The sequence below is a fragment of the Elephas maximus genome, chromosome X, assembly GCF_024166365.1.
Source record: "Elephas maximus indicus isolate mEleMax1 chromosome X, mEleMax1 primary haplotype, whole genome shotgun sequence".
Classification (NCBI taxonomy): Eukaryota; Metazoa; Chordata; class Mammalia; order Proboscidea; family Elephantidae; genus Elephas; species Elephas maximus.
This window is the reverse complement of record NC_064846.1, coordinates 20966338-20992597: the sequence shown is the minus strand read 5'-3', so window position 1 is coordinate 20992597 and position 26260 is coordinate 20966338. Positions and strand designations below refer to the sequence as shown.

Genomic DNA, 26260 nt, shown 5'->3' with positions numbered 1-26260 from the left:
ACAATTGTTGGTATGCTTGAGCCCATCACTGCAGCCACTGTGTCAATCCATCTTGTGGAGGGTCTTCCCTTTTTCGCTGACCCTTACCAGGTATGATGTCCTTCTCCAGGGACTGGTCCTTCTTGATAACCCATCCAAAGTACGTGAGGTGAAGTCTCACCATCTTCCCTTCTAAGGAGCGTTCTGGTTGTACTTCCAAGACAGACTTGTTACTTCTTCTGGCAGTCCATGGTGTATTCAGTTTTATGCTGAGGTGTAATCTGAACTGAAGGCTGTGGTCTTTGATCTTCATCAGTAAGTGCTTCAAGTCCTCTTCATTTTCAGCAAGCAACCTTGTGTCATCTGCATATGGCAGATTATTAATGAGTCTTCCTCCAATCCTGATGCCACGTTCTTCATATGGTATTCTGGCTTCTTGGATTATTTGCTCAGCATACAGACTGAGATTCTAACAGACGAAGGTTTGTTTCGCTCTGGTTTAAAAAAAAAAAAAAAAAAAGGACAGCCTGGGTCAAGAACCCCCTCCTCTCCAGCCCCCTCCCCTCCAGGCCCCCGTCCCCGCCCCTCCCGGCCCCACTCCTCCCCTCCAGGCCCCGCCCCATCCCTCTAGGCCCCGCCCTTCCAGGCTCCATCCTGGCCCCTGGGCCCCCTCCCCTTCAGGCCCCGCCCCCTCCAGGTTCTGTCCCAGTCTATAGGCTCCGCCCACCTCCAGGCCCCACCTACCCCGCCCCTCGGGCTCGCGGATGGGGCGGGCCGGGGAAGGAGAGCATCCATGGTCAGCTCACTTGGGATTGGCCGCCGCGCAGTCGGCCTCCCGCCTTATATCCTCTAGTCCGTCCCTCTGTTCATTGGTCGGTGGGTTCGCGGATCTGCTGGCGACTCTTGGACTGTGGGCACTTTGTGAGAGAAGACTCCAGACTTATGGCGGCGGCGGTTCTGTCCGGCCTGGCGGCGTGGCTGTCGCGCTCGGCCGCGATCCGCGCCATCTACGGCGCCTTCTGCAAGCGGCTGACTCGCACGCTGCTCACCCTCTTCAACCTGGCCTGGCGGACGCGCGTGCACTTCCCCAACGTCTTAATCGTGGTCGGCTTGATACTCAACGTGTGCATGCAGGTACTGCTAACTTTGTGGAATTTGGGGATTCCCCCGGCAGGATGACTGACTTTCACTCCCCAGCTCACCCACTTGAGAGCAAAGCGGCTAGCCCCGCTCGCGTGCGCCAGTCGGCATTTGCGCTGCCTCGTCTCTAAATGGGCTGCTAAAAAGCATCCTTTGCGAAAAGCATGCAGTGTGACCGAAAAAGCCTAAGATAAAACGAAATCTTGACTCCCAAGGAAGTAGGTAAGTCACAGAACATAAAAGAACTTAAAAATCTGGAAATCCTCAGAAATGTTTAAGAACTTATTGCATCCGTAAAAAGCAAAAGCAGCACAAACTTTAAGAAATGACAAAGGGCACAGGATGCATTTTTTGAAAGAAAAAGCAAGTAAAAACTTAAGGAAAGGTTAACTGTACAAGAATGGCCCAAATGGGAGGCAAATATTCCAAATTAGAATAGAAAGTGAGTACAGGTCAAACGGAATGGAATGGATTCGAAGCAATAGATGGATTGAGTAAGACGCTGGAGGAAATTTAATAACATGATGTGGAAGGCATCCATTTCTTCAGCCCAAAGAAAAAAACAATGAGAAACAGAAACTACAGGGAAAAACAAATATTTCAAACTGTACAAGAAAAGCATGCTTCAAATATGAAGCGACCTCAGATGTGGCCTGGTTTTGAACAGTTGCTGGGAGTGTGAGAAAAGGAATCTGTTTGAGCATTGGTACGTGGATCATGAATCGAGTCATAGACGAAAAAAAACCAATCATAGAAATTAACTTTGCTATTCATAATAACCATAATAAAGTAAATCTTGATTATGGTTTTTAGAGTCAATTTCCAGACAAAGCAGGGAAGACTTAGTTATGGTTACAGAATAGAATGGAAGGAAATGTTATCAACATTGACAATGTCCAGATAGAGTCGACAGGTTGGAAGGCAGGAGGGAGGAAATGTAAATGGATAGTGCTATTATCCTCATTAAATAGAAACTCAAGATACTACCTACAAACAGTTGAGGAAAAAAGATAGAGGTTCAAGTATTAGATTATTAAAAGTGAGTAAGGTGGCCAACAGAAGAGGTTAAAAATAGTGATACAACCAAACTGAGGGGGGAAGAGAGCAGAGGAGATAGTAGGGAAGCCAGCAGAAAATGCCTCAAGTCATAAGTCAAGAAATAGTAATAAAAGCATATTATCAAGAAAAATGGAGGTAACCACTACATAGACATACAGAAAAGTTTTTGCCTCTGGGTTGGGGAACTGGGAATTAAGGATGGGCAGAGATTTCTTGTTTTTCGATTATAAGCCCTTTTGTACTATTTGAGTGTTTAAAACTACATGCATGTGATTAAAAATTAAAACTTAAATATATATTAACAATGAATTTGCCGCAGTCAGAAGGAAATTGGGGAGGGGAGTTTGAGGGTGGTTTTGGAGGCCAGGTAGATGCTGAGTTAAAACACCTGTTCTGCGGTATTGTTATGTATATCCTGAATGATCATGCAAAATAAGATTTCCTGGTGTTCCAAACCGCCAGGAAATGCTTTAAAGCTAAAAATGGCCAATAGTCTTCAGATAGACTAGAGCTATCTCACTGGAACATGGTAGTTAAGGTAAAAAAAAAAAAAAGCAATAAAATGGAATTCATTTTCAAAAGTTAAAAATTGGACACGTGCCCCATGATCTTTGTACAGGGTTTTTTTTTTTTTTAAGGATACAGAAGTATCTTTATTTTTTTTTATTGATGCAGCACACAAATGCTAATATGTATTCACATATAACTTTTTCTTATTTATAATCAAAAGATTTGTGAATCCAGGGGGAACTACTGTAATCACTATATGGAGCATAACTCGTTGCCATCCAGTCATTCCAACTCATAGCGACCCTGTAGGACAGACTAGAATGGCCCATAGGGTTTCCAAGCCCTAGTCTCTAGGGAGGAGATCCTGGTGGCCTAGTGGTTAGGTGCTAAGGCTGCTAACCAAGAGGTCGGCAGTTCGAATCCACCGGGCGCTCCTTGGAAACTCTACCGGGCAGTTCTACTCTGCCCTATAGGGTCGCTATGAGTCGGAATCGACTCGACGGCAGTGGGTAATCTCTAGGGAAGCCAACTGCCTATGCCTAGGCAGAGCGCCAGTGGGTGGAACTGCAGCCCAGCAGTTAAGCCACTGCGCCACCACTAGGGCTCATATGGAGCATATATATTAGTATTTCAATAGATTATTCCAACCCATTTCTTCTTTTATACTCTAAAACATCTTCATTATGTTGTTTGATGAGATAGACCTACAGGAAGATGTGGTACCCCAGGGTAACTTTCAGCCATTCAGGTTTGCTATTCAGCGGAAACGGGAAACGGTGGAAAGGCTGCTCCGGAGCCTGGGCGGAGGGCGGAGGGCGGGAGACGATGGATGGCGCCATTTTGCGGGGCCAGGCTCCTCCTCCTTTCCCCAGGCTTCTTACCTATTAGCGTTGGTCGTGATAGCAAAACAGTGGAAATAAACTAAATGTCCAATAGCAAGACCTTGGTAAATAAAAATAGTACATCTATATGATGGGATGTTATGTAGCCATTAAGAATGATAAGGAAGTATACTTTATAATAAACTTAATAGACGTGAAGTCAGCTGAGCAATGGCTCAATGATTGAGCCCAAGGCAGATACATACTACATACATACCTTCATACGCTTGGTTACAGAAAAATAATAATTGGAAACATTGCACACTTAACAATATGCAATGTACTGAGCCCTTTATGTATATTACTTCATTTAATTCTCACAACAACCCTGAGATAGGGGCTATTACTCTTTCTAATTTCCAGGACAGGAGACGAGCACGGCATAGTGGCAGAGCTGACGAAATATTGCAAACAATTATCGTTCTTCCTACTAGTAAGAAACATTCATTGTTACTAATTAATGTTTAATCTTATTATTTATTGTGAAATTGTGAATCATCCTTTAAAGTTTTAATGTAAAATTCATGATCCAAATGGGAACCATGGATGCTGGAATTTTGGGAAACCAGGGTTGAGCACTCCATTGCTGCAATCACAATAGAGCCCTCCAAAGGTCTTGCACCATCACCCTGTGGAGGATCAGATGGAACTCATAGTCACTTAAGAGAAGTTTAAAAAAAAAAAAGACACAATCGTCAGGGAAATACAGGTAGAAAGTACAGTCCTCATTTCCTCACACAGCCATGAGGTGGTCCTGTTATTTATCAGTTCTCTCCTCCTCTATCAATTCCATGTTCCTTTTGCCTTACCCAGCGCGGAGGTTCAGTGCTTCACTGCTGAGGCATCTGAGCCCTAGGTGGACCTGTGTAGGGTTGCAGCACTCTGTCATGAGCCCCCACGGGATTGTAGTCCAAGAAAGCACCTCAGGGGCTCCCCCGGGTTTCATTCATATTCCTCCCTGTGCCTGTCGTATAGCACAAACACCATAATTACCTCTTCTGAGTGGCTCCAGGAGCAAAAGTGGCTTAAAATTCAGTGGAGTCATTGTGTCCCATACTGGAAGGGTTTCTTTTTAGGGAACTAAAACCTCTAAATCAGCAGAGATCAGAGCTGCAGGTATGGGAAGCAAAATGGTTGCAGGTGGGCTGGGTGTAATTAAGAGAGACACCACTTCTATTTCTGCCCCTCTGGGCCCAGACTGGAAACCCTGGTGGTGTAGTGGTTATAGTGCTACGGCTGCTAACCATAAGGATCGGCAGTTCGAATCTGCTAGGCACTCCTTGGGAACTCTGTGGGGCAGTTCTCCTCTGTCCTGTAGGGTCGCTATGAGTCAGAATCGACTCAACGGCACTGGGTTTGGTTTTTTTGGTTTGGGCCCAGACTAAGGAGCCCTGGTGGCGCAGTGGTTGAGAGCTCAGCTGCTAACCAAAAGGCTGGTAGTTTGAATCCACCAGCCACTCCTTGGAAGTCCTATGGGGCAGTTCTACTCTGCCCTATAGGGTCACTATGAGTCGGAATCAATTTGATGGCAGTGAGTTTGGGTTGGGCCCACACTAAGGAGCCCTGGTATTACAGTGGTTAAGCCCTCAGCTTCAAATCCAAAGGTCGGTGGATCAAACCCACCAGCTCCTCCATGGGAGAAAGATGTGGAAACATTATGGGGGGCAGTTCTACCCTGTCTAGAGGGTTGCTGTCATGGGTTGAATTGTGTCCCCAAAAAATATGTATATCAATTTGGCTAGGCCATGATTCCCAGTATTGCGTGATTGCCTACCATTTTGTCATCTGATGTGATTTTCCTATGTGTTGTAAGTTGTATCTCTATGAGACAGGATTAGTGGCAGTTATGCTAATGAGGCAGGATTCAATCTACAAGATTAGATTGTCTTAAGCCAATCTCTTTTGAGGTATAAAAGTGAGAAGCACAGCAGAGAGATGAGGAGGACCTCACACCACCAAGAAAGAAGCCCCGGAAGCATAGCATGTCCTTTGGAGCTGGGGACCCTGCGCTGAGAAGCTCCTCAACCATGGGAAGACTGATGACAAGGACCTTCCCCAAGAGCTGACAGAGAAACTTACCCTGGAGCTGGCACCCTGAATTTGGATAGTAGCCTACTAGACTGAGAGAATAAATTCTGTTGAGACCATCCACTTGTGGTGTTTCTGTTACAGCAGCACTTGATGACTAAGACAGTTGCTATGAGTCAGAATCGACAGCAGTGGGTTTGGTTGGGCCCAGGCTTGCAAATCTTGCCAATGAGGGAAACAGCCCTATATATTGGTTGCTGATTCGGAATATATGTTATACCCTAGCATCCTCCACAGGCTCCATATAGCATCCCAATTTGCCCCAAACATTTTGGGTACCATTGGATCTGCAAAATCATAAGAGCCGAGGAGCAGACCTACTTGCATGGTGGCCTACACCAGCTGGAGAGCCTTGATTTTGCTCTGGATCCACACTAAACTGCATGCAATCAGAATAACATCTGCATTTTTCAAGTGTTGGATGGTGACACAAATCTCTGCAGTTCCCATAAGGATATGCTACTGTATTTTATTTCCTCTGTTGATAAGGAGGGAGACCTTCAGCAGCCTCCATTTGCTCCCTCCTTACCCTAATATCCCTTTTTCCAGGGGCCAGACAGCCAATGTGAGGGTGTATAGGAGACTGGTGTTTATTTCTGACTGGAGATTTCTGAAATCTAGAGGCTTGCTGGAGTAACCTGTACCAATGGGGTGAGTAGGGACCATGCTATGGTGGACCTAGGCAGAAAAGGAAGGGGGCAACCTCCCACCCATTCCTGCTCTCTGCCACCCTCAGAGGGTGCAGAAGAGGACTGCAGTGTGAAAGATAGTGGAAACATGGCACAATGAGTACAGAGATTAGAGGAAGCAATAGAACCTCGAGGTAGCTCTGACAGCTATACCCGATAAGGAACACTCCACCTGGAATGGGGACTGGGGACTTGGATGTCTGGTGGGTTCTAAAAAACAAAAAGGAGAGCCAAATGTCCCTGTCTGAGGAGGTTCTCAGCCTCAGTGGAGGAATGCTGTGAGGCTGAGCATCAACCACAAACAGAAACGCAAGTACATGCTCTTAAGTCTGGAAGCAATGTGGGGTGCTGTCTGATGATAAATATATCCAGGAATTGGAGGAATAACCGCATAGGAGGGGTACAGGGCACCACTAGGCCTACCAAGAGGCAGACTCTGGGAAGGGCTCCATTTCCCTCCGACTTCATAAGCACTCCCTCCACTCGGTGGTAGGTACTACTGCAGGGGTGTTCTGGGTTCCTTAGCACTAGCATTAACTTAAAGCCAGTTTCCAATTAGTCTCCAAAAGGCCTGGGGATGTCCTGCTCCCCATTACAAGTTGCCAAGGACAATGGGTTAAGATGTTTTTGAGGGAAGACCAAGGGGAACGGTCACAAGTGTTATAGCAGATTTCTTGCTTAGGTTTACCTGATCATCCCTCCATTCCAGGGCCTCTGGGTCTCTGTAGACTCATGCCTGGGCATTGTACATGAGCTACTCCTCTAGCTGTTAGGCTAGCGTGATGAATCAAATGCCAGGCACCTCTGCTGGCTAGACCTAAGAATCTTTTTGGTTATTCAGATCAACTAAGCCTTGGGCAAACTGTCTTATGTATTTCATTCCTGGAAACACCAAGATTAATTATCAATAGCTGGAGATCTCTGCAACCCAAATGTTACTCAGATGTCTGCTCTGGCAACCATACTACACTTTGCTGCTGAGGTTAGCTGCCACCACCTGTGCACAGCTATTCCATGTCACCACAACACACTGCAAATTAGGGAGCCCGTTGTAATGGCACCTGCTTCTCCCTGGCATCTTCAGTCTAGAGAAAAACAGCCAGCAGAAGTGCTTTTGAAAGCTTCTTATGTTTCCTTTTACCCATTGATTCCTCAAGGCAAAGGTTACAGGACAGACTTCTTGGTTTCTTTGGAGGGCAAAGTTAGAGGGTCAATGGGTGGGATGCTGCAATAGATCCAATACAACATTCTCATGTCCAGAAGTTTTGAATTTCTTCCCCTACATTATGCCAGTGGGCGTCTAACTCCTTGATGTCATTTATCAGAGGCTAGAGTCCCTGGGTGGCAGAGTTAAGCACTTGACAACTAGCCAAAAGGTTGGCAGTTTGAACCCATCCAGAGGTGACTCAGAAGACAGGCATGGCGATCTGCTCCTAAAAGGTTACAGTCTTGAAAACCCCAATGGAGCAGTCCTACTCTGCACGCATGGGGTCGCCATGAGTCAGAATTGACTTGATGGCAACTAACAACGACAGCATTTGGTCCAGGTTTGCTTTGGACACCCCTCCCAAAAAAAAAAAAAAATCAGAGCTGGCTGCCTAAGCCGAGCACAATGAATTAAGTTCAGGAATGCCTGTCACTCCCATATGAAACTCCTCTGTTCCTTGACTGACACTGGATCTCACTTTCCTCGCCTGGATAATAGCCCTTAAGTCAATCTAGAGGAATGACAACATGTTCGGATGGTGGATAGTATACTGCCCATTAGGTGACCTCTTCCACAAGACACACAGACTGGGCCCACCAGTTGCTGTTGATTTGATTCGGACTCAGAGCGACCCGTGTGTGTCCGAGCAGAACTGTGCTCCACAGAGTTTTCAATGGCCGATTCGTTAGAAGTAGATCACCAGGCCTTTCTTCTGAGATGCCTCTGGGTAAACATGAACCACCAATCTTTTGGTTAGCAGCCAAGCACTTAACCATTTGTGCCACCTAGGGACAAAAAGGAACCCTTGTGGCGCAGTGGTTAAGAGCTCAGGCTGCTAACCTAAACGTTGGCAATTCAAATCCACCAGGCGCTCCTTGGAAACCCTAAGGGGCAGTTCTACTCTGTCCTATAGGGTCGCTATGGGTCAGAATCGACTTGACAGCACTGGGGTGGGATCCTATTTAGGGAAACCCTGGTGGCGTAGTGGTTAAGTGTTACGGCTGCTAACCCGAGGGTCGGCAGTTCAAATCTGCCAGGCGCTCCTTGGAAACTCTACGGGGCAGTTCTACTCTGTCCTGTAGGGTCGCTATGAGTCAGAATCGACTTGACTCAATGGCAAACGACTTGGGTTTTTTTTTTTTTTTTTTAGGGACCAGAAAATGGAATAGAATAGGCAGCAATTATTTCCATGTTAGTGATTCACACCATGAAAGTGATCATTTAATCCTTTCCGGTGGATTTGGAATGACCCCATTTTTGCAAAGTAAGCATTTATCTTCTCTTACAAGAGTAGGCAGGAGTGGTTATAAGCAGTTGACTTCAACACCCATTGCCCCCCACAATTAAAAGAAAAAAAACCATTGCCGTGGAGTCACTTCCAACTGACAGTGAGCCTGTATGCCTGTATGCCTCCCATAGGGGTTTCCAAGGCTGTAATCCTTATAGAAGCAGACTGCCACATCTTTCTCCCACAGAGCAGCTGGTGGATTCAAACTGCTGGCCTTTCAGTTAGCAGCCAAGTGCTTTAACCATTACACCACCAGGGCTCCTGCCTCACATAAAAAAAACCAAAACCAAACCTGTTGCTGTCAGAGTAGAACTGCCCCATAGAGTTTCCAAGGAGCACCTGGTGGATTCAAACTGCCGAACTTTTGATTAGCAGCCATAGCTCTTAACCACTACACCACCAGGGTTTCCTTCCCTGCATGATAGTCTCAAGCTAATCATGATTCTACCATTTCCCTTGCCAGTGAATGAAAAATAAAACAATGGGAACACGATTCAGTCAGGCCAGTGAAATGTGAAAAATGTGCTAGAGTGCTTCTGAGAAGGTATCCTCTCTGCCATGCAGTAGATGCACGTAAGGATCATCCTGTAGAAATTGTTAGGTGTGGATGTGACACCTGAAGCTGCTGCAGCCATCTTGCCAAGAGCCTGATAATGAAGCCAACGCATGGATGATGACAGATCCAACAGAATCGCAAAGAAGTGGAGTCAGAGCCCTGTGCCCAGAGCTTATCCTACCTCTGAACCTCTTTCATGGTGACACTAAAAAAAACTCTAAGTGTGTAACAGGTATTTCAAATGCACACATGCATGTCGTGTGTGTGTGTGTGTGTGTGTCTGTAAGGAGGGACTAGATGAAAATAAAATAACAAGAGTTTTAGTTTAGATGGCAAGAATAAAGTTAATTTTTCCTAATAATCTCTATTTACAAAATCTCTTTAATGAATATCTGTTCATCTGACCCAGTCCCCAAATAAACTTCATGCCATTCTTCAGTGCTGTGGTGGTTAAGTGCACACAGGCTACAGACTCACACACACCTGGGTTCCAGTCTTGCCTCTGCAACTTACTAGCTGTGTGTCCTTGGGCAAATTATTTGGCTTCTGAGACATACATGTACCTGCCTCCCCAGGTTACCATCCGCATGAAGGGAGACAATACAGAGTAATTGCTTAACACAGAGCCCATGAGAGGTAGTAAATGGGCTTTGTGGTCATTAAAACGGGGAGCTTGATGAGTTAGTGATTTGCTGTTTGTTTGTTTATATGCTGATCATGAGTTGAAAACAGATGTGAAAAGTTCCCCCAATCTCACCATGTTCTCCTGTTTTTGCTCTGTAGTTTCTAATTCCCTCTAGAGAGTTTATCACACCTTCCCCTCCTGTAATGTCATTTTCTCCAGGCCTCAGCCCCCTCCATCCAGGCCAGGCATCACTCATGGCCCCTTAAAGTTTCTCTGGGGGAGTTAGGGCATCAGGGTGAACCAGCTCTACGTTCTCTCCATTCTGTGAAGGGTGACAGTTCAGAGACCTCTTAGGAGCAGTGATCTCTGACTCAGTGTGCCTGTGGATTTGGGAGGCCCTGGATGGCTTAACTCACACACTCCCTCAGAGACCGAGGCCCAGGGAAGACCCCATACAAGTTACTGACTTTCCCCATCAGCTTGGGGGACAGTGGTGATGGGCATGGCAGGCCTCATCTGAACTGTGACAGAGTCCTAAGCTTGAGAAAGTACTCTGTGGCCACCAATTCCTGTCAGGTCTGGTGCTGAAGGAGTCAGGTCAGTAGTCATACCGCAAATGTCAAAGGCTCCATGGTCTTTTACAAACTCTCAGCTTCGCAGAACAGCATTTCAGAGTGTCTCTGAGCAGAGAGACACACAATGGAGGACACTGCTGGTTGGGGTGTGAGGGCATAGTTGGCTGGGAGAAACTGCCAGCCTAGTGGGCCACTCACATGGTTTAACACAGGAGAGGGTTATCAAGGGGATATAAATAGAGTTCCAGCTGCCATGGAGAAGAGGAGCAGAGGTTCTTTGAGCTCTCCATGCTGACAAGCCCTTCAGAAAGGAGGGGAGATGTCCCAGTTTGGGCCCTGTAGACTAAAGGGCAAGAATTGAGGTGCTGACACCTGCAGCCCAAGATCTCTATGAAATCCTAGGGTGGAAGCCCACCCAAGTCCCCTGCCTGGCATGGCTACAGACAGGACAGGCTGCAACAGGCTCGCTTTCCAATCCCCTGGGTGAGAAACTCTAATGGCCACACTGCAAAAGTTTCCTTAGGCAGCTGTGAACTGATCTAGAAATTCTTTGGGACTGCCATTACTGTACCGACTTGCCAATTGAAAATGCTAATTGATAAAATGTTTAAATCATGCTCAGTTGTACAGAGGAAATGTAATTGTAGTTCATTGAACCATGCTGTTGACCCTACTTCTACCTTACCTTAAGCAGTGTTAGGAGATTCCCCACAGCCCCCACCAACCTCCAGTAGGTATTTGAGGCCTTCAAGTAGTGGCCAAAGTATCACTTCTCATAGGGAGCTATTAGATCCCCTAGTAACATTCTTTTTCTTAACCACCCTCTGCCCCACCAACCTCCTGTCCTCATTACCCCGAACTATATTGCCCAGAGCTCACCCCTGGTATACTCGATGATGCAAATGGCACAACCACAAGCATCTTGATCATGCTGGTATTCATTGCAAATAATAAACACCCACGACTGGGAGAGCTTCTTCAACAAACACATTTTATTGAAAGAACACAACTTTTTACAATATCCAAGAAACCAAAGTAACATATTACATAAAGTAGAATAAGGGGTAGCATGAATTAACTCAAAAGGTAGTCTTTTAAGTAAGGTTCTCTGTAAAAAAAAATTGTATCAGTGAGACTTGGCAGAGAATTACTCAATCTTGGAGTCTAGTTCCAAACTCCAAAACTAATGGGATGTACACTGAGATTGGTTTAACTAGGTTGACGTGACAAGCATCTAACCAAGAAGCTAGGCCAGGGGACATAGTAGCACAGCAAACAGAAGGGTCTGAGTGCAGAGGGCAGGTCGCAGACAAAAGGTGCCTGCCGCACAGACCAGTCAGCCTGTGACTACTGCCTTCCACACTGCAGCAAACGAATACAATACATACACATTTTAACATCTCCCCACATGTAAAATCCCAAGATTCCCTGTGTATGCAAAACTGTGCATATTGTAAGCAATCAAAACAATCCAAAGTAAAATTTACAACCAAACCCAAAGTCACAAGCTCCCAAAGGCAAATCCGGTCAAATTCCTCATGAACTTGATATTATAGGGCCACTCCTTGAGTCGAAGTCCTCCAGGTGAAGGTCATGGCTTATACAGAACTGCTGTGATGCTTTGAGATTCCAAAACCTACAGACTAAAGGTTAACCTTAAACACCACCATGGTAAAATATTACATACAAATCGAAGAATTAAGGCAAAACAATTTATGGGTGCCATCAGTGGCATTGCCCACTTCTGATAAAACACTCTTCTGTTTGAGTTCTAAGATCCTTCTAGACACACAAGGAAAACTTTTGGGGTGTGGGCATGGGGCACACTATAATCATGGGAATATCTCTGCTCACCTCTTAACCCCAGGTTCCCAGAGCCATCTATTCTGGGCTAGGGAGGAGAGGCATGGAAGCCTGGTCACAGCTTAAACCATATTCCACATCCTGTAGTGCAGTACCCTAAGCGCAGTCTCCTAGCTGATACTACAACAGGCCTTTCCAGTATTCTGAAAGGCAGCTGTGTCTTAGTGATGAGTTAGACGGAGAAAATCAGTGAATCCCACTGGGCATCAGTCCCTTTCTAAAGCTCCAGCCTGTATAATTCTCTTTAAAAGAAGAGACATTCGAATGAGAGTGACCCAGACCTGATGGTGGCAGCTAAAGCCCGAGGCTCTATGTCCTCGGAGAGGTTAAGCATCCAGCCTGGAGTCCTGACCTAGGAAAGTCCGAAACCTCCAGGCTTATCTCCTGAGGATTCAAAATTCATCTGCCTCAATTACTGCTTATAGACAGGCTCAGGTAACTTCTAGTTCCCCCAACATGCAGAGTACGGTCAGCAGAAGAATGCTCCCTATAGACGGGCCCCAGGGAACTTCTAATTCCCCCAGTTTGCAGAGTGTGGTCAGCAGAAGAGTAGACGGGCCCCAGCTACCACTGATGCCATCATGTCCTGTTTCCCAAAGGACGAGGCACTGGCTGTAGTGTCTCAGACAGTGATAATTCACACAACAAATTAGCAGTCAATTGGCTGGAAGTCTCCTGTGTGACCTTCAACAATGCGGCTGGCCCAAAGAAGACCAGAGGCAAGGCTCTGTCTGGAGGAGAATGTTGGAACAACATAATTATAGAAACAGTACATTTTCTTAATTCTCCTCTGAAGACCACGGTTTACTGTAAGTATGACAGGGTGAGTGCCTACTCCACTGAGACACATGGCAAAGATTAGGAAGGGGACAAGAGATACTCCCTTGAATACAGGGTGCCCGTCACACCTTTCACCCTCCCTCCCCCCATCTGTTGCCCCTGAAAGTGAGAGAGCATTTGTCAGTCCATCTTTCCTGATCACAAAGCCCCTCCCCCTTTCTGAGTGAGGCTCTAACCTCTGTAATTCTTTTCCTTACAGAAAATGCAATCAAATGAGACAGGGAACCAGACTGAAGGTGGCAGCGAAGGCCTGAGGCTCTGTGTCTTCTTTGACAATGACAAAAAGGAGGAAGTGAGCAGCCAGCCCAGAGCCCTGACCCTGGACAGTCCTGGATCTCCAGTCTCATCCCTAGAAGCCTGTGAGGACTCAAAAGTCACCAACCTCAGTCACTGATCACTGACAGGACCCAGGTAGCCACCTGGCAGAGTATGGTCAGCAGAAGAGTGCATGAAGCTATTAGAGAAATGATTGGAGACAACTCACAGTGTGTTCCCAAGCAAAGAATCAGGATTCCTAATGATTCCTAATATCCCATTGTTCTGCAATGTGGAAATCATTCTGTTCAGCAGATGACTGTAAGAGTACACAATGATGACAATAGGTCATCACCAATTTATTCCCAGGACACAAATTCCCGTGTCCTAGATGCTGCCAAGCTGACAATGTCACAGCCTGCTTTCCTTGTGACCTTAAACAAGGTATTTGGGCTGAGGGACTGTGGAATAAGGAAAAGCTGGAGAAGGTTTCTGGAACAATGTACCAGCAACAGCAGTTCACATTCATAATTCTCTCCAGATGAACACTATTCGCTATAAATATGATAGGATGAGTGTCTACTCCACTGAGGCACATGGCAGAGATTAGGAAGGGGACAAGAGATACTCCCTTGAATACAGGGTGCCCGTCACACCTTTCACAAGAAGGTCCTTGTCCTCCCAACTGTCTGCTTTATCCTACTTCAAACAGAGCAGTTTTAAAGAAGACACAGTTCATATCCCTCCCCCCAATCTGTTGCCCCTGAAAGTGAGAGAGCATTTGTCAGTCCATCTTTCCTGATCACAAAGCCCCTCCCCCTTTCTGAGTGAGGCTCTAACCTCTGTAATTCTTTTCCTTACAGAAAATGCAATCAAATGAGACAGGGAACCAGACTGAAGGTGGCAGCGAAGGCCTGAGGCTCTGTGTCCTCTTTGACAATGACGAAAAGGAGGAAGTGAGCAGCCAGCCCAGAGCCCTGACCCAGGACAGTCCTGGATCTCCAGTCTCATCCCTAGAAGCCCGTGAGGACTCAAAAGTCACCAACCTCAGTCACTGATCACTGACAGGACCCAGGTAACCTTTTTGTTCCCACCACCTGGCAAAGTATGGTCAGCAGAAGAGTGCATGAAGGGGCAACAACTAATTCGGCGAGCACTAAAAGGCTGCATTAAAAGAGCACCTCACAACTTAGTGCTCAATACCATGGGACTTGAGGTCAGCTACACTTGGTTTTGAGGGGCACCCCTCCTATCCATTGGCTTTGTGCCCCCATGCAAGGTACTATTCTTTTCTGCCTATCATTAACTCACCTTTCAAATGTCACAGTGGTTGGAGAGAGTTATGTGAGACAACAGATGGCAAGAAGTGACCTATCTTCTTATCCTCATCCTTTCTAGGAGGTTGATGCCTCTTCCAAGGAGACATGAATACACATTTACTGCAAACACAAGTCTCCCATGGAAATACCACGGCAAGAAATTACAGTACATTACCATTGTCACGCGAGCTCACATCCACTGAGGTTGATGCCTCTTCCAAGGAGACATGAATACACATTTACTGCAAACACAAGTCTCCCATGGAAATACCACGGCAAGAAGTTGCAGTACATTACCATTGTCATGCGAGCTCACATCCATTGAGGTTGATGCCTCTTCCAAGGAGACATGAATACGCATTTACTGCAAACACAAGTCTCCCATGGAAATACCACCGCAAGAAATTACAGTACATTACCATTGTCATGCGAGCTCACATCCATTGAGGTTGATGCCTCTTCCAAGGAGACATGAATACACATTTACTGCAAACACAAGTCTCCCATGGAAATACCACGGCAAGAAATTACAGTACATTACCATTGTTATGCGAGCTCACATCCACTGAGGTTGATGCCTCTTCCAAAGAGACATGAATACACATTTACTGCAAACACAAGTCTCCCATGGAAATACCACCGCAAGAAATTACAGTACATTACCATTGTCATGCGAGCTCACATCCATTGAGGTTGATGCCTCTTCCAAGGAGACATGAATACACATTTACTGCAAACACAAGTCTCCCACGGAAATACCACGGTAAGAAATTGCAGTACACTACCATTGTCATGCAAGCACACATCCATTGAGGACGCACTAGAGGTCTTTACATGACAAGGCTGGCCTAGGAATGAACTCTTCACAAGATGCAAGAAACAGGCCCACATTAAGGTCTGAGGAGGGTCACCTTCTCTTTACTTGGATGTCCCAATTCTTGAGATTATCACCCATTAGAGAGGCACCCTTCCACACACGGGGCTGTCATGAGTCAGAATCAACTGAAGGCATGTGGAAGAAAAACTCTGCAACTTCTTTTTATGTGTTAATACCAAGCAGCATTATGCATGAAACCATTCACTAAGGTCTTCCCCACAACTTCCCCATGAAAAGGGAAATCTAGACCTCTTCTAGACCCAAAATGACCGGGATGGGATCAGGGAACAACAGGTGTGTACAAAGGGATCAGGAGGCATCACAGGTATAAGGAAACTCTGCAGCATTTTTGGACTAGCACATAGGCCACCCCTCAGTCACCATCAGGTCACCTGGTGAAGGTACTTCGCTGGCAGAGCCCCACTAAGTGGATTTGGGTACAAGTTGTATCTCAGGCCTCAGTTTTTCACTGGGTGTGAAATAACAATGCCCCCATTTTCCTGGCCTTAAAAATAATTAAGCCAATTACAGGGATAAATCAAAAGGCTTTCACATGTCGCTATGCTGTATAAAGAGAAGCTAGACATTTTGTCTTGTAATCAAAAAGAAGTGAGGATTTTTTGACCTTAGATGAGTGAACTTCAGGTTCTGTGATGCCACCTTGTGAATAAAATCCACATGAATACAAAACTGGGGAAATGGAGGTATCTACCAAGACTAAAGTTTGGAAGTCTCTTAAAAAACATCTTAGAATACTTCATATTTATATTTAAGCACCCCCTCTCCCTGGAACTGTCCAAGTCTTCGCCTTGTCTTCAACAAATGAATCACCCCCCAGCAATAAATGACTTTATACAGGCAAGGAAAGAGCAAAGACCTTTTCAGACACCGCCAATTAACAGACACCGTCAGCCTGAAGTGCTTGACAAATTCTAAAAACTTCTGATAGGTGCTGAACCAATTCAGCGTTGTGTGAGGCATCCAAGTTGGCCAGAACACACTGTGTTTCAGGGCAGGAAAACCCCAGTTCCTGGGCTACCTCTTGCTTCACAGCAAGATTACCGAGGTGTGATTTCCAAGGACATGGACCACTAACTTCTGAGGAAACTTGCTGGCCCTGGGAAAGGAAACAAACACATAAACAAAATTATTTCAAAAGTCTAAGGACCTGGAGATGAAGAAGAGAAGAAGCGCTAAATAAACAAAAAAATAAATAAAAAATAAAAATAAACAAAGCAGTATAATATTCTGTTTCAATATGTGGATTCAGGAAATACGGCACTGTTTAATTGAGGACCTATGGGATGGTGGGTGCTTTACAAATATTATCCCACTGGATTCTCACAACATTCCACAGAGCAAAGTAATACTTTCATATGGCAAATACAGAGGCTGAGCCTCAAATATAATAGTGAAAAGGAGCCAAGTGTCCTGTAAACTCACAAAGAGGGGACTTATTGTGAATGAAACATTGTGTGGCCCTAGTAAGGCCTGCAAACCATCAACAATGTATGGAACAATACAGGTCTGCAGGAGTATTGTCCTACATATTACTTTAATGGTTGGTCTACGCCACCAGGATCACTACCAAATGCAGTCCCACTATGGCAGGAGAGTTCTGGGAGACTACCCTTCCATGCCACCCACTTGGACTGTAAGTCCCACCTTTCCCCTTTTCATAGACAGACCTGGCATTAACATTGCCTTCAGATCCATGTTCTCGTCCCTGAATCAAGACACCTGAGCAGCATGGCCACCAGCCCTGGACTCCTGGTATTTGTTTTCCAATCCCATCCTTCCACCCTGCTACCGCTGCAAGGGCTTTCCAAAAAGGATAAAATGGCAGAAAAAAAACATGCACGTTAAAATGTCAAGTTCAAGCTTCTTTGAAATCCGACCTCCTAATAAAGTCAATATCTCCGTAACAGCGCAGTGCCTACAGTGTACAGAGCAATACAAATAAGGACTGGACAAAGATGTCACTGCCTCATTAAAGGAATAAGTCATAGAAACAGGGTCTCTACCATGGAGCTAGTATCTACTCCCCAGGTAGACCCCCTGACACTTTTGGTAGTTGCTATCTCTAGAGACTCAGGGAAGGAATCTCAAATGATAGCATAGGTGATAGGGCAGGTGCTGCCATCCACTCAACACCCCTCACCTCACCTTACACGAGTGTGTACTTCCTCCTCTGCCTAATCTTAAGAATCCATTCTGGTTCCACTCTCTTCCCATTAGAGGCACAGAACCACTGCAAGAACATTATGTAACTTGGAAGCTCCTATAAGGTGAGTGGGTGGGGAAAATGTTCTCTTCCCCTTATCCAAAGGAACTTCTGAAAATGGTTGGTGGAGCCAGGGGATCCAGTCATGCAGCCTGTGTGACTGGGTCCCCTGGACCCACCAACCATTTACTTTTACCAAAAAGTAAAAGATAATGTGAGACAGGAACTATAGGCATCAAACTACAAGGTAAGACTGTCACTTCAGAGGTCTGATTGTCCCTTCAAAATGAACCACACTTCATTCTGCTCTAATCAAACCTCCTAGGTGAATTATTAAACATTCCTCTGGGTAGGTAATGTACCTTATTTTCTAGATGGGGGAGTTTCAATGAAGTCCCCATTTCTCTTCAGAAACAAGGTTAACATCTCATGCAAAACTATGGGTAACAAACCTTTGGACTGGATTTTGTGTCCCCCTTTCTTTGTTACTGAGTACTGACACTAATACACTATGTCAGATTATGGGGAACAAATCTTTCAACGGGTTTTGTGTTCTACTTAGTATGTTATCAAATACTGACATTAATAGATCACCAAAAGCACATTATACAACAGCAATTTTGACAGTAATGTATAACATAGTAAGTTGGAAAATTGCTTAATTCAGAAATGAGCCAATATTCAGAACCATTTCATGAAGAATCCCATACAGTATACAACTTTGCTACCATCTGACAATGAATACAGGGCTTTGAGAAGCAAACAATGGAAAAACCTGACAGTTGGTAATCCAATATAGATTTGAGGAATTTGCTCTTAAATGGCGAGTATGTCCCTAAGAATCTATGGGCAATGGCCATGTAATAAAAGTGCCTTCATTCCACACTTAGACCTCATTCAAGGTGCACGGCTAACTGAAAAGTCAGAATTTGTGAGGCTAGTTAATGTCCTGATTTCTGAAATCTGGGTGGCAGGTTTTACAAAGGGTACTGACGTTTTACAATTCAGGTACTGCCATCAATCCAGCTTTTTTATGTCAAAATGTAATCCAATCTGTAATATTTGGAGAATATCAGAGTTCCACCAGCAATGGAGTCAGTCACTGAATCATTTAGACATGAGGCAACATACTTAATTCAAACGATAATGAACCAGACAAAACGCTAATAAGGAAACTCAACTAGCACCAGTATAAACGAGAAGTACTTGTATTATGCTTGAAAGAACCTATCGGGATTTAGTTATTATGATAATCAGGTGTTTGATAGAGATAACAAGAGTATTCCTTTAATTCTCCCCTTCAATGCACATTAAGTGTCACACAAAAGATGCATGTTGTTGAGTACTGCTCATTTCACACACCAATATCTGTGCTTTTGAGGCATGAAGGCACAGTCAGAGGCAGGGCCAGCACACGCTGAGATTGCCGAGGGGGAGCATTTTCTTGCCATTCTCTGTCCTGACCAGCCAGGCTCTGGAACACTCCAGTCCTCCTTGTTTGTGAATAGAAGCTACCACAAACCATTTTTCTATGCTTATAAGAAGGATTGATGCCAAAATTTATTGAAATACTATCATATTAAAAGTGTTATTACATTGTAAAAGATCATCCCAAGCCAGGAAATATGACCCCAAAGACCACCAAATCCCTGGAAACAAAAAGCACTCAAGCTAACAGTTGATTTCCTTCTTTTAAATTGAACATGCCCCATACTTTTCAAAGAAAACATATAAAGGCGGCTAGGGACAAAATTCAACACACAATTTTTTAAGCAAATCAAATTCTAAAGGACTTTCCACGGTGGTCAATGACCAGCACTTCAGGGCATTCATTGTCCTAACACAAGGAGCACTTGTCTAGTAAGATGATCCATTTTTGCATCTTTACATTGAAAATACCAGAAAACTTTCTTCGATTTTAAATTAAATTATGAAATAGGGCACACAAAGACCAAATTTCAACAAATAAAATCATAATAAACAGAATAAAAAAATTAAAAAAAACACTTAGGCTCACTGGCAGCTTGAGGTCAGTTAGTGCATCAACCTAGAGATAAAAAGACAATAGAACAATCTTTTATTTGTTAAATGACAATCGCAACAAACTTTTTTCCACAAAACTCATGAAAAAGGACCACGACCCACACCGGGATCAACTGATACCAAATACACAATCATTCACTAAAATAAATTGCCAAAATATATTTAACGGTGGCATAAGACAGACTCTTGAGATCACTCACCGTCACAACATATCCAGCACTCAGCCAGATGATAAATTCTGCTTTTGTAAATAGAGACAACTCCAAACCTTTAATTTTAAGGAAATTTTTGAAGATGGCCCAAGACCAGAATTTAAACATAACGATATGTCAAAAACCCAATTATAAAAGGTACTCAAGTATGTTAACTTTCTCCTCTGTAAATTGAAATGTACACAAAAACCTTCAAAGGACACTTACTGAAAAGGCTACGGACAGAATTTCATTTAGTAACATGGAATTCAACACGGAATTGCTTTGGGAAATAAATTCCCACGTGACGTGTAACACGACGTGTAACGGCGGCAGGTGACAGCGACTTCCGGGAACTCAACTGTCAAACAATGAACACTCCATCAATCAGATGGTCAATGTGTGCATCTTTACATTGAAATTAACACAAAAATGTCTTCATTTTCAATATAACTATGAAATAGGACACACAAGGACCCATATTTTAAGGAGTAAAATGATATCACAACACGATTTAATGGTAAAATAAAATGCGAAACCGCGTTAAGTCACAACCGACGACAGACACTTAAGAATTAAACATCTACAACTGAAAAATCCAGGACCAAGCCGGATGATTACGTTCTGCTTCTTTCATTTGAGACTACCCTAAAACACTTATTTTTTTAGAAAAATTTTAAGGACTAAGACTAGAATGTAAACAGTATGTCAAACACCCAATTATATCAAACATGTTAACTTTCTCTTCAGTAAATTTAAGTTTACAGAAAACCTTTCAAAGGAAACTTATGAAAAAGGCTCAACTGAGTAAAGTGATATTTAACACGCAATTGTTTTGGGAAATAAAATCTCAAATGCATTCTAATGGTGGCCATGCGTGGCACTTCCGGGCATTCACTGTCGTAAAACAATAGGTGCTCGGTCAAATGGTCAATGTGTGCATTTTTACACTGAAAATAACACAAATATTTCTTCATTTAAAATAGAAATTAAATACGACACACCAGGACCAATATATGAAGGAAGAAAATAGTATTACAACACAATTTAATGGCAAAATAAAATTAAACATTAGGCTCGCTGGTGGCACGAGGCCAGTAACTGTCGTAAACCAAGTAACTGTCGTAAGCCAAGCGGCACATAGACGAATAAAACAATCTTTTCCTTATTTGTTAATTACCGATAACAAGAAACTTTACAAAAACTATGTAAAGGACCAGGACCCATATTTAACAGAATAGAATGATAGCAAACACACAATTCTTCCGTAAAATAAATGTTATGCTGTGTTTAATCACAACATTGTGTCCAAACACCGCTAAGTGACCAGAAAACCAGACTCTCATAAAAGCAAAACTCTCCAGATACATCCATTAAAGTATATTGTTACACACCATTTACCTGATTCTATAAAAACCGCACTACGAACAGCCAACAATCAATGACAATTAAGAAGTAAATTAAACTTACATTTTTGTGATTACACGAGAGAGTACCCGCCATATTTCCACATTCCTGAGGGAAACAGTCCACTACAGCTCCAAAGTATAATCCATATTGAAATGAGTCTGGTCACGTGAACGGACGTTCGTTATTTATAGCCTGCCTTTGGCCCCCGCCTTCACAGAGCGTGATTGGCGCAGTGAAATGATTGACAGAAATAATGTCCACTCCCTCCATGTTTACAAGTAGAATTCCGCCCATATCTCAAGGCCCAGCTACATAACTAAGCTTTTGCTCTTATTATCTGTTTCTACGTAAGTGTTTTTCACGTCTTTTTTTTTATGAATATTATGCCCACTCTTTAATGTCCAGCTCTGCTATTCAGACCTTTGCACATTCTCTCACTTCCTGTCATCTTTGCCTTTGGAAATCTTGCTCACCCAGTTTATCCGGACCCATGTCAGGGGTGCAGAATCTAAGACCCCAGCAGGGCAAGGCTTGATGTTTGCATGTCTGCAATGCCAGGATTATTACAGCATCCAGGTACCTGTGCTGTCATACCTCTGGCTCTCAGACCTTCGTACTTAAACCTAAAGTTGTCTGTGAGGCTCATTTACCTGTTTACTCTGAAAGGCATGTCCCAATATACTGGTCAGAAAAAGAAAAGTCACCATTATATCAACAGTCAAAAGCCCTGACTAGACAATTCATCAGCTGCCAGTAACAGACCTCTGACTCCTTCACCTTTCCCACAGCCTTCACTCTGATGCTTTGGCCTACTTCCTCTTCTTCATATATCCTTGATCTCCTCAGTACTCTCCCCTCTTTGCCTCCCAGCTGCTTTTCAGAACCCACACCTACTTCCTTTCCTCCAATACCATCCGTTCTATCAGGACAGTGCCTGGGAGTGATGGGGCCCAAGGTAAGACCTGTCCAATTCAGGCACAATGACCCCTTACCCTACTTCTTTCCCCATGAAATGAGTTCCTGGGACAGTCAGCATATGGGGCCACAGTGTTTTCCATCTAGAGTTGAAACTTCTCCAAGTGGATCTTCTGGGTCAAAGGATACTAGACATTTTTAAGGCTTTGACATTCCTAGTCAAAAGGCCCTCCAGAAACCTGTGACTATTTCAAATACCCTTTCAAGTCCTAGAGGATGTCCCTTTCCTCGCCACCTTGTCAAAACAGGGTATTAAGAACTGTCTTCAAATTTTAAAATCCACTACAGAATAAACAGTTCTCAAGATTGTTGTATTCTATATTTCTTTGAAAATAGAGAGTAGCTTTATTACTTCATTTTTGCTCCTAAGGCTTTTGTTTAATGTTATGAATGAAATTACTTGGTCAAAGGTATCTACATTCTTCAAGAAAATATTTACAAATCTTCCTCCAGAAGGCGTTTACCATTTCTCACCCCCTCGTGAATGCTATGAAAGTGCCTTTTTTCCTGCACCCCAAGTATTATATTTTTAAACATTCACCAGAAATCCTATGAGGAAACTACTGCTTTAATTTTTTCAGTGTTGTGTGTTTGAATAAAACTTGAACATTGTATTTCCTGATTACCATCATCTGTAACTTTGTGGATGCTGTCTTCATTACCTAGTGCTGCTATAACAGAAATACCACAAGTCCATGGCTTCAACAAACAGAAGTTGATTCTCGCATAGTCTAGGAGGCTAGAAGTCCAAATTCAGGGGGTCGGCTCCAGGGGAAGCCTTTCTCTGTCAGCTCTGGAGCAATCTCCTTGTCATCAATCTTACCCTAGACTAGGAGCTCCTCCTCGAAGGAGCCTTGGGTCCAAAGAATGCGCTCTGCTCCTGGCTCTGCTCTCTTGGTGGTATGAGGTCCCCAACTCTCTGCTCACTTCCCTTTCCTTTTATCTCTTGTAAGATAAAAGGTGATGCAGGCCATACCTCAGGGAAACTTCCTTTACATTGGATCAGGGATATGACCTGTGTAAGGGTGTTATATCCCACCCTAACCCTCTTTAACATAATCTAATCTTGGCTCATTAACCACAGGCAGAAATTGGGATCTACAACACATAGGAAAATTATATCAATCACAAAATGGAGAACAACCACACAATACTGGGAATCATGGCCTAACCAAGTTGACACATATTTTGGGGAGACACAATTCAATGACAGATGCCCATCATGAACTTGTCCCATTTGTCAATTGAGAGGTCTGCATGTACAGTCTCAATCTCAGGACATACAGCTTCCTGCTTTGGAGAAAGACTGAGTGGTACAAAAACCCCAATATGATGACTGTGAATGGAACCCAGAAAAAAAAAAACATTATTATACACAATTGTAGATTTCAATTCTGAGCTACAATCAGATAACCAAAAAACATGAAAAATTATTATTAAATAATTTACATTTCTGTGCACATTTACTAATTGATATTATGAAGCTTTTTTAAATTATCAAAATAATAAAGTACAAGTTCAGTCAATCCCAACTCATGATAAGCCCATGTATGTCAGTACAACTGTGCTCCACAGGGTTTTCAATGGCTTGTTTTTTGGAAGTAGGTCACCAGACCTTTCTTCTAAGGCATCTCTGGATGGACTCAAACCTCCGAACTTTCTATTAACAGCTGAGTGCATTTACACAACCCAGGGATTCCAAATGAAGTAGAACAAAGAAAATTTTCCTGTTGATACAAGCTAAAAAATGTATTCCAGATGAATGAAAAAATCACTGGGTTAAACCTTAAAATAAAACCTTAAGAGAAAATTGTGAATGTTTACTTTGTCCCAGCCTAGTGAAGAACTATCACAACCTCAGAAATTCATTTGACTAGTTAAAATTTGAACAACTATATATCTCAAAAGATAATTATAGTTCTTGAAAGAAAATGTAAGGGTGAGTCTATGGGACCTAGTTTTTAAGGATGCATTATCAGATATAACAACAAAAGCATGAGCAGTAAAAGACAAAACACATAAGTAGACCTCATAAAAATGAAATACTTTCATTCACCACAAGACTTTATCATTAAAGTGAAGAGAAAACCTCTGGATAGGAAGAAAAATTCTGGGAACCATATATCCGATAAGATTCTAAAATACCCTATATATATATATATATACCCAAAAAATATATGTATAAAAAACATTTACAACTTAACAACAAAAAAGACAAACAACCCAATCAAAAAACTGGCAGCAGACTTGAACAGACATTTCACCAAAGAGGATATCCAAATGGCCAAGAAACACAAGAAAAGATGATCAATGTCATCAGTCATTAAAAAAAAAAACAAACACACACACACACAAACAAACCCATTGCCGTGGAGTTGATTCTGACTCATAGTGAACCTACAGGACAGGGTAAAACTGCCCCATAGAGTTTCCAAGGAGTGCCTGGTGGATTCGAACTGCCGACCTTTCGGTTAGCAGCCGTAGCTCTTAATCACTAGGCAAACAGGGTTTCCATTAACCATTAGGGAAAACCAAATTAAAATCACAATCAGACAAAAAAAAAACTACACACACATTGAGATACCACCTAACCCCATTAGAATGGCAATGATCAAAAAGGGAAAACAACAGGTGTTGGTGAGATTGTGGAGAAACTGGAACCATCCTCCATGTCTGATGGGAAAATAAAACGGTACAGCCACTGTGGAGAAAAGTGCGACACTTCCACAAAAAATTGAACACAGAACAGCCATATGATCCAGCAATCCTAGGTACATACCAAGAATAAGCAAAGGTAGGAATGAAAACAGAAAAGTGTACGCCAAGTTTGCAGCACTTTTTACAATAGCCGAAAGATGGAAACAACAGTTGAATCGATTAAAAATGTAGTATAGACGTGCACTAGAACCCTGGTGGCGCTAAGGGTTAAGGACGTGGCTGCTAACCAAATGCTGGTGGTTCAAACCAACCCAGCTTCATTTATTATGGCACTGTGGAAGAAAGACCTGGCAACCCTGGTAATCTGCATCCCTAAAGATTACAACCAAGAAAACTCTATGGGGCTGTTCTACTCTGTCACATGGGGTCACCGAGTTGAAAATCAACTCCAAGGCACCAAACAAAATTAAAATAAGTCCTAACAAAGGACACAAAATAAATGAAACTAGAAAACATTACCTGAGCGAAAAAAGTCAGATGCAAAAGAAAAATAATCGTCAGCATTTAGAATCTGGACCTTCCAATCTCCAAGGCGAGATGGCTCCACCTTCACAAAATGCAGGTTGGTTCCGAGGGAGCCTTCCCTGGACCCTACCCTTCTGCTTTTGTCTTGTCCCTTTGATTCAGACCCACCACCTCCACCAGCGGAGTGGAGACACGCCCCGCCTCCCCCACCCCCACCGCAATTGCGCCTGCCTTATTTTTTTTTTTTGCCAAGTGCCTGGCCTGCACGAAGTCTATCGAGACCACCACCTTAGCCCCGCCCCACGACCACTCTCCTGCGCACGCCCACCTAGGTTCCCACGCAGCCACGCCGCCAGAGACCGCCTCCACGCAAACACACTTCCGGGAAACCCTCAGCGTTGACCTACACCCAGCTCCGCGGAACACAGGAGAGCAAGCACAGCGCGATGGACGGTAAGGTGCAGCTGATGAAGGTCCTCCTGT

The 26260-nt window shown here is 43.7% G+C and overlaps 1 protein-coding gene and 1 long non-coding RNA gene across 4 annotated transcripts; one reads left to right on the top strand and one right to left on the bottom strand.

Moving 5' to 3' along the window:
* The first annotated feature begins 785 nt into the window (after nt 1-785).
* LOC126069085 (small integral membrane protein 10-like protein 2A) lies at nt 786-5712 on the top strand. 2 transcript variants are annotated; one of them, XR_007515836.1, is made up of 2 exons: nt 786-1341; nt 5486-5712. XR_007515836.1 is itself a non-coding variant. In XM_049872050.1 (2 exons), exons 1-2 carry the CDS (start codon nt 922-924, stop codon nt 5480-5482), a joined length of 198 nt encoding a protein of 65 aa, XP_049728007.1. In that variant the 5' UTR covers nt 786-921; the 3' UTR covers nt 5483-5712. The 2 variants fall into 2 exon arrangements, 1 of the variants encoding a protein (XP_049728007.1); XM_049872050.1 differs by having other exon boundaries at nt 786-1113; nt 5477-5712.
* Nucleotides 5713-11609: 5897 nt separating this feature from the next.
* Nucleotides 11610-23152, bottom strand: LOC126069313 (uncharacterized). Of its 2 annotated transcripts, none has more exons than XR_007515911.1 (3): nt 21680-23152; nt 17440-20570; nt 11610-16868 (listed from the first exon to the last, which is right to left on the bottom strand). It is a non-coding gene; the product is annotated as an uncharacterized LOC126069313 (long non-coding RNA). The 2 variants fall into 2 exon arrangements; XR_007515912.1 differs by having other exon boundaries at nt 17440-17572; nt 19338-22625.
* Nucleotides 23153-26260: the final 3108 nt, after the last annotated feature.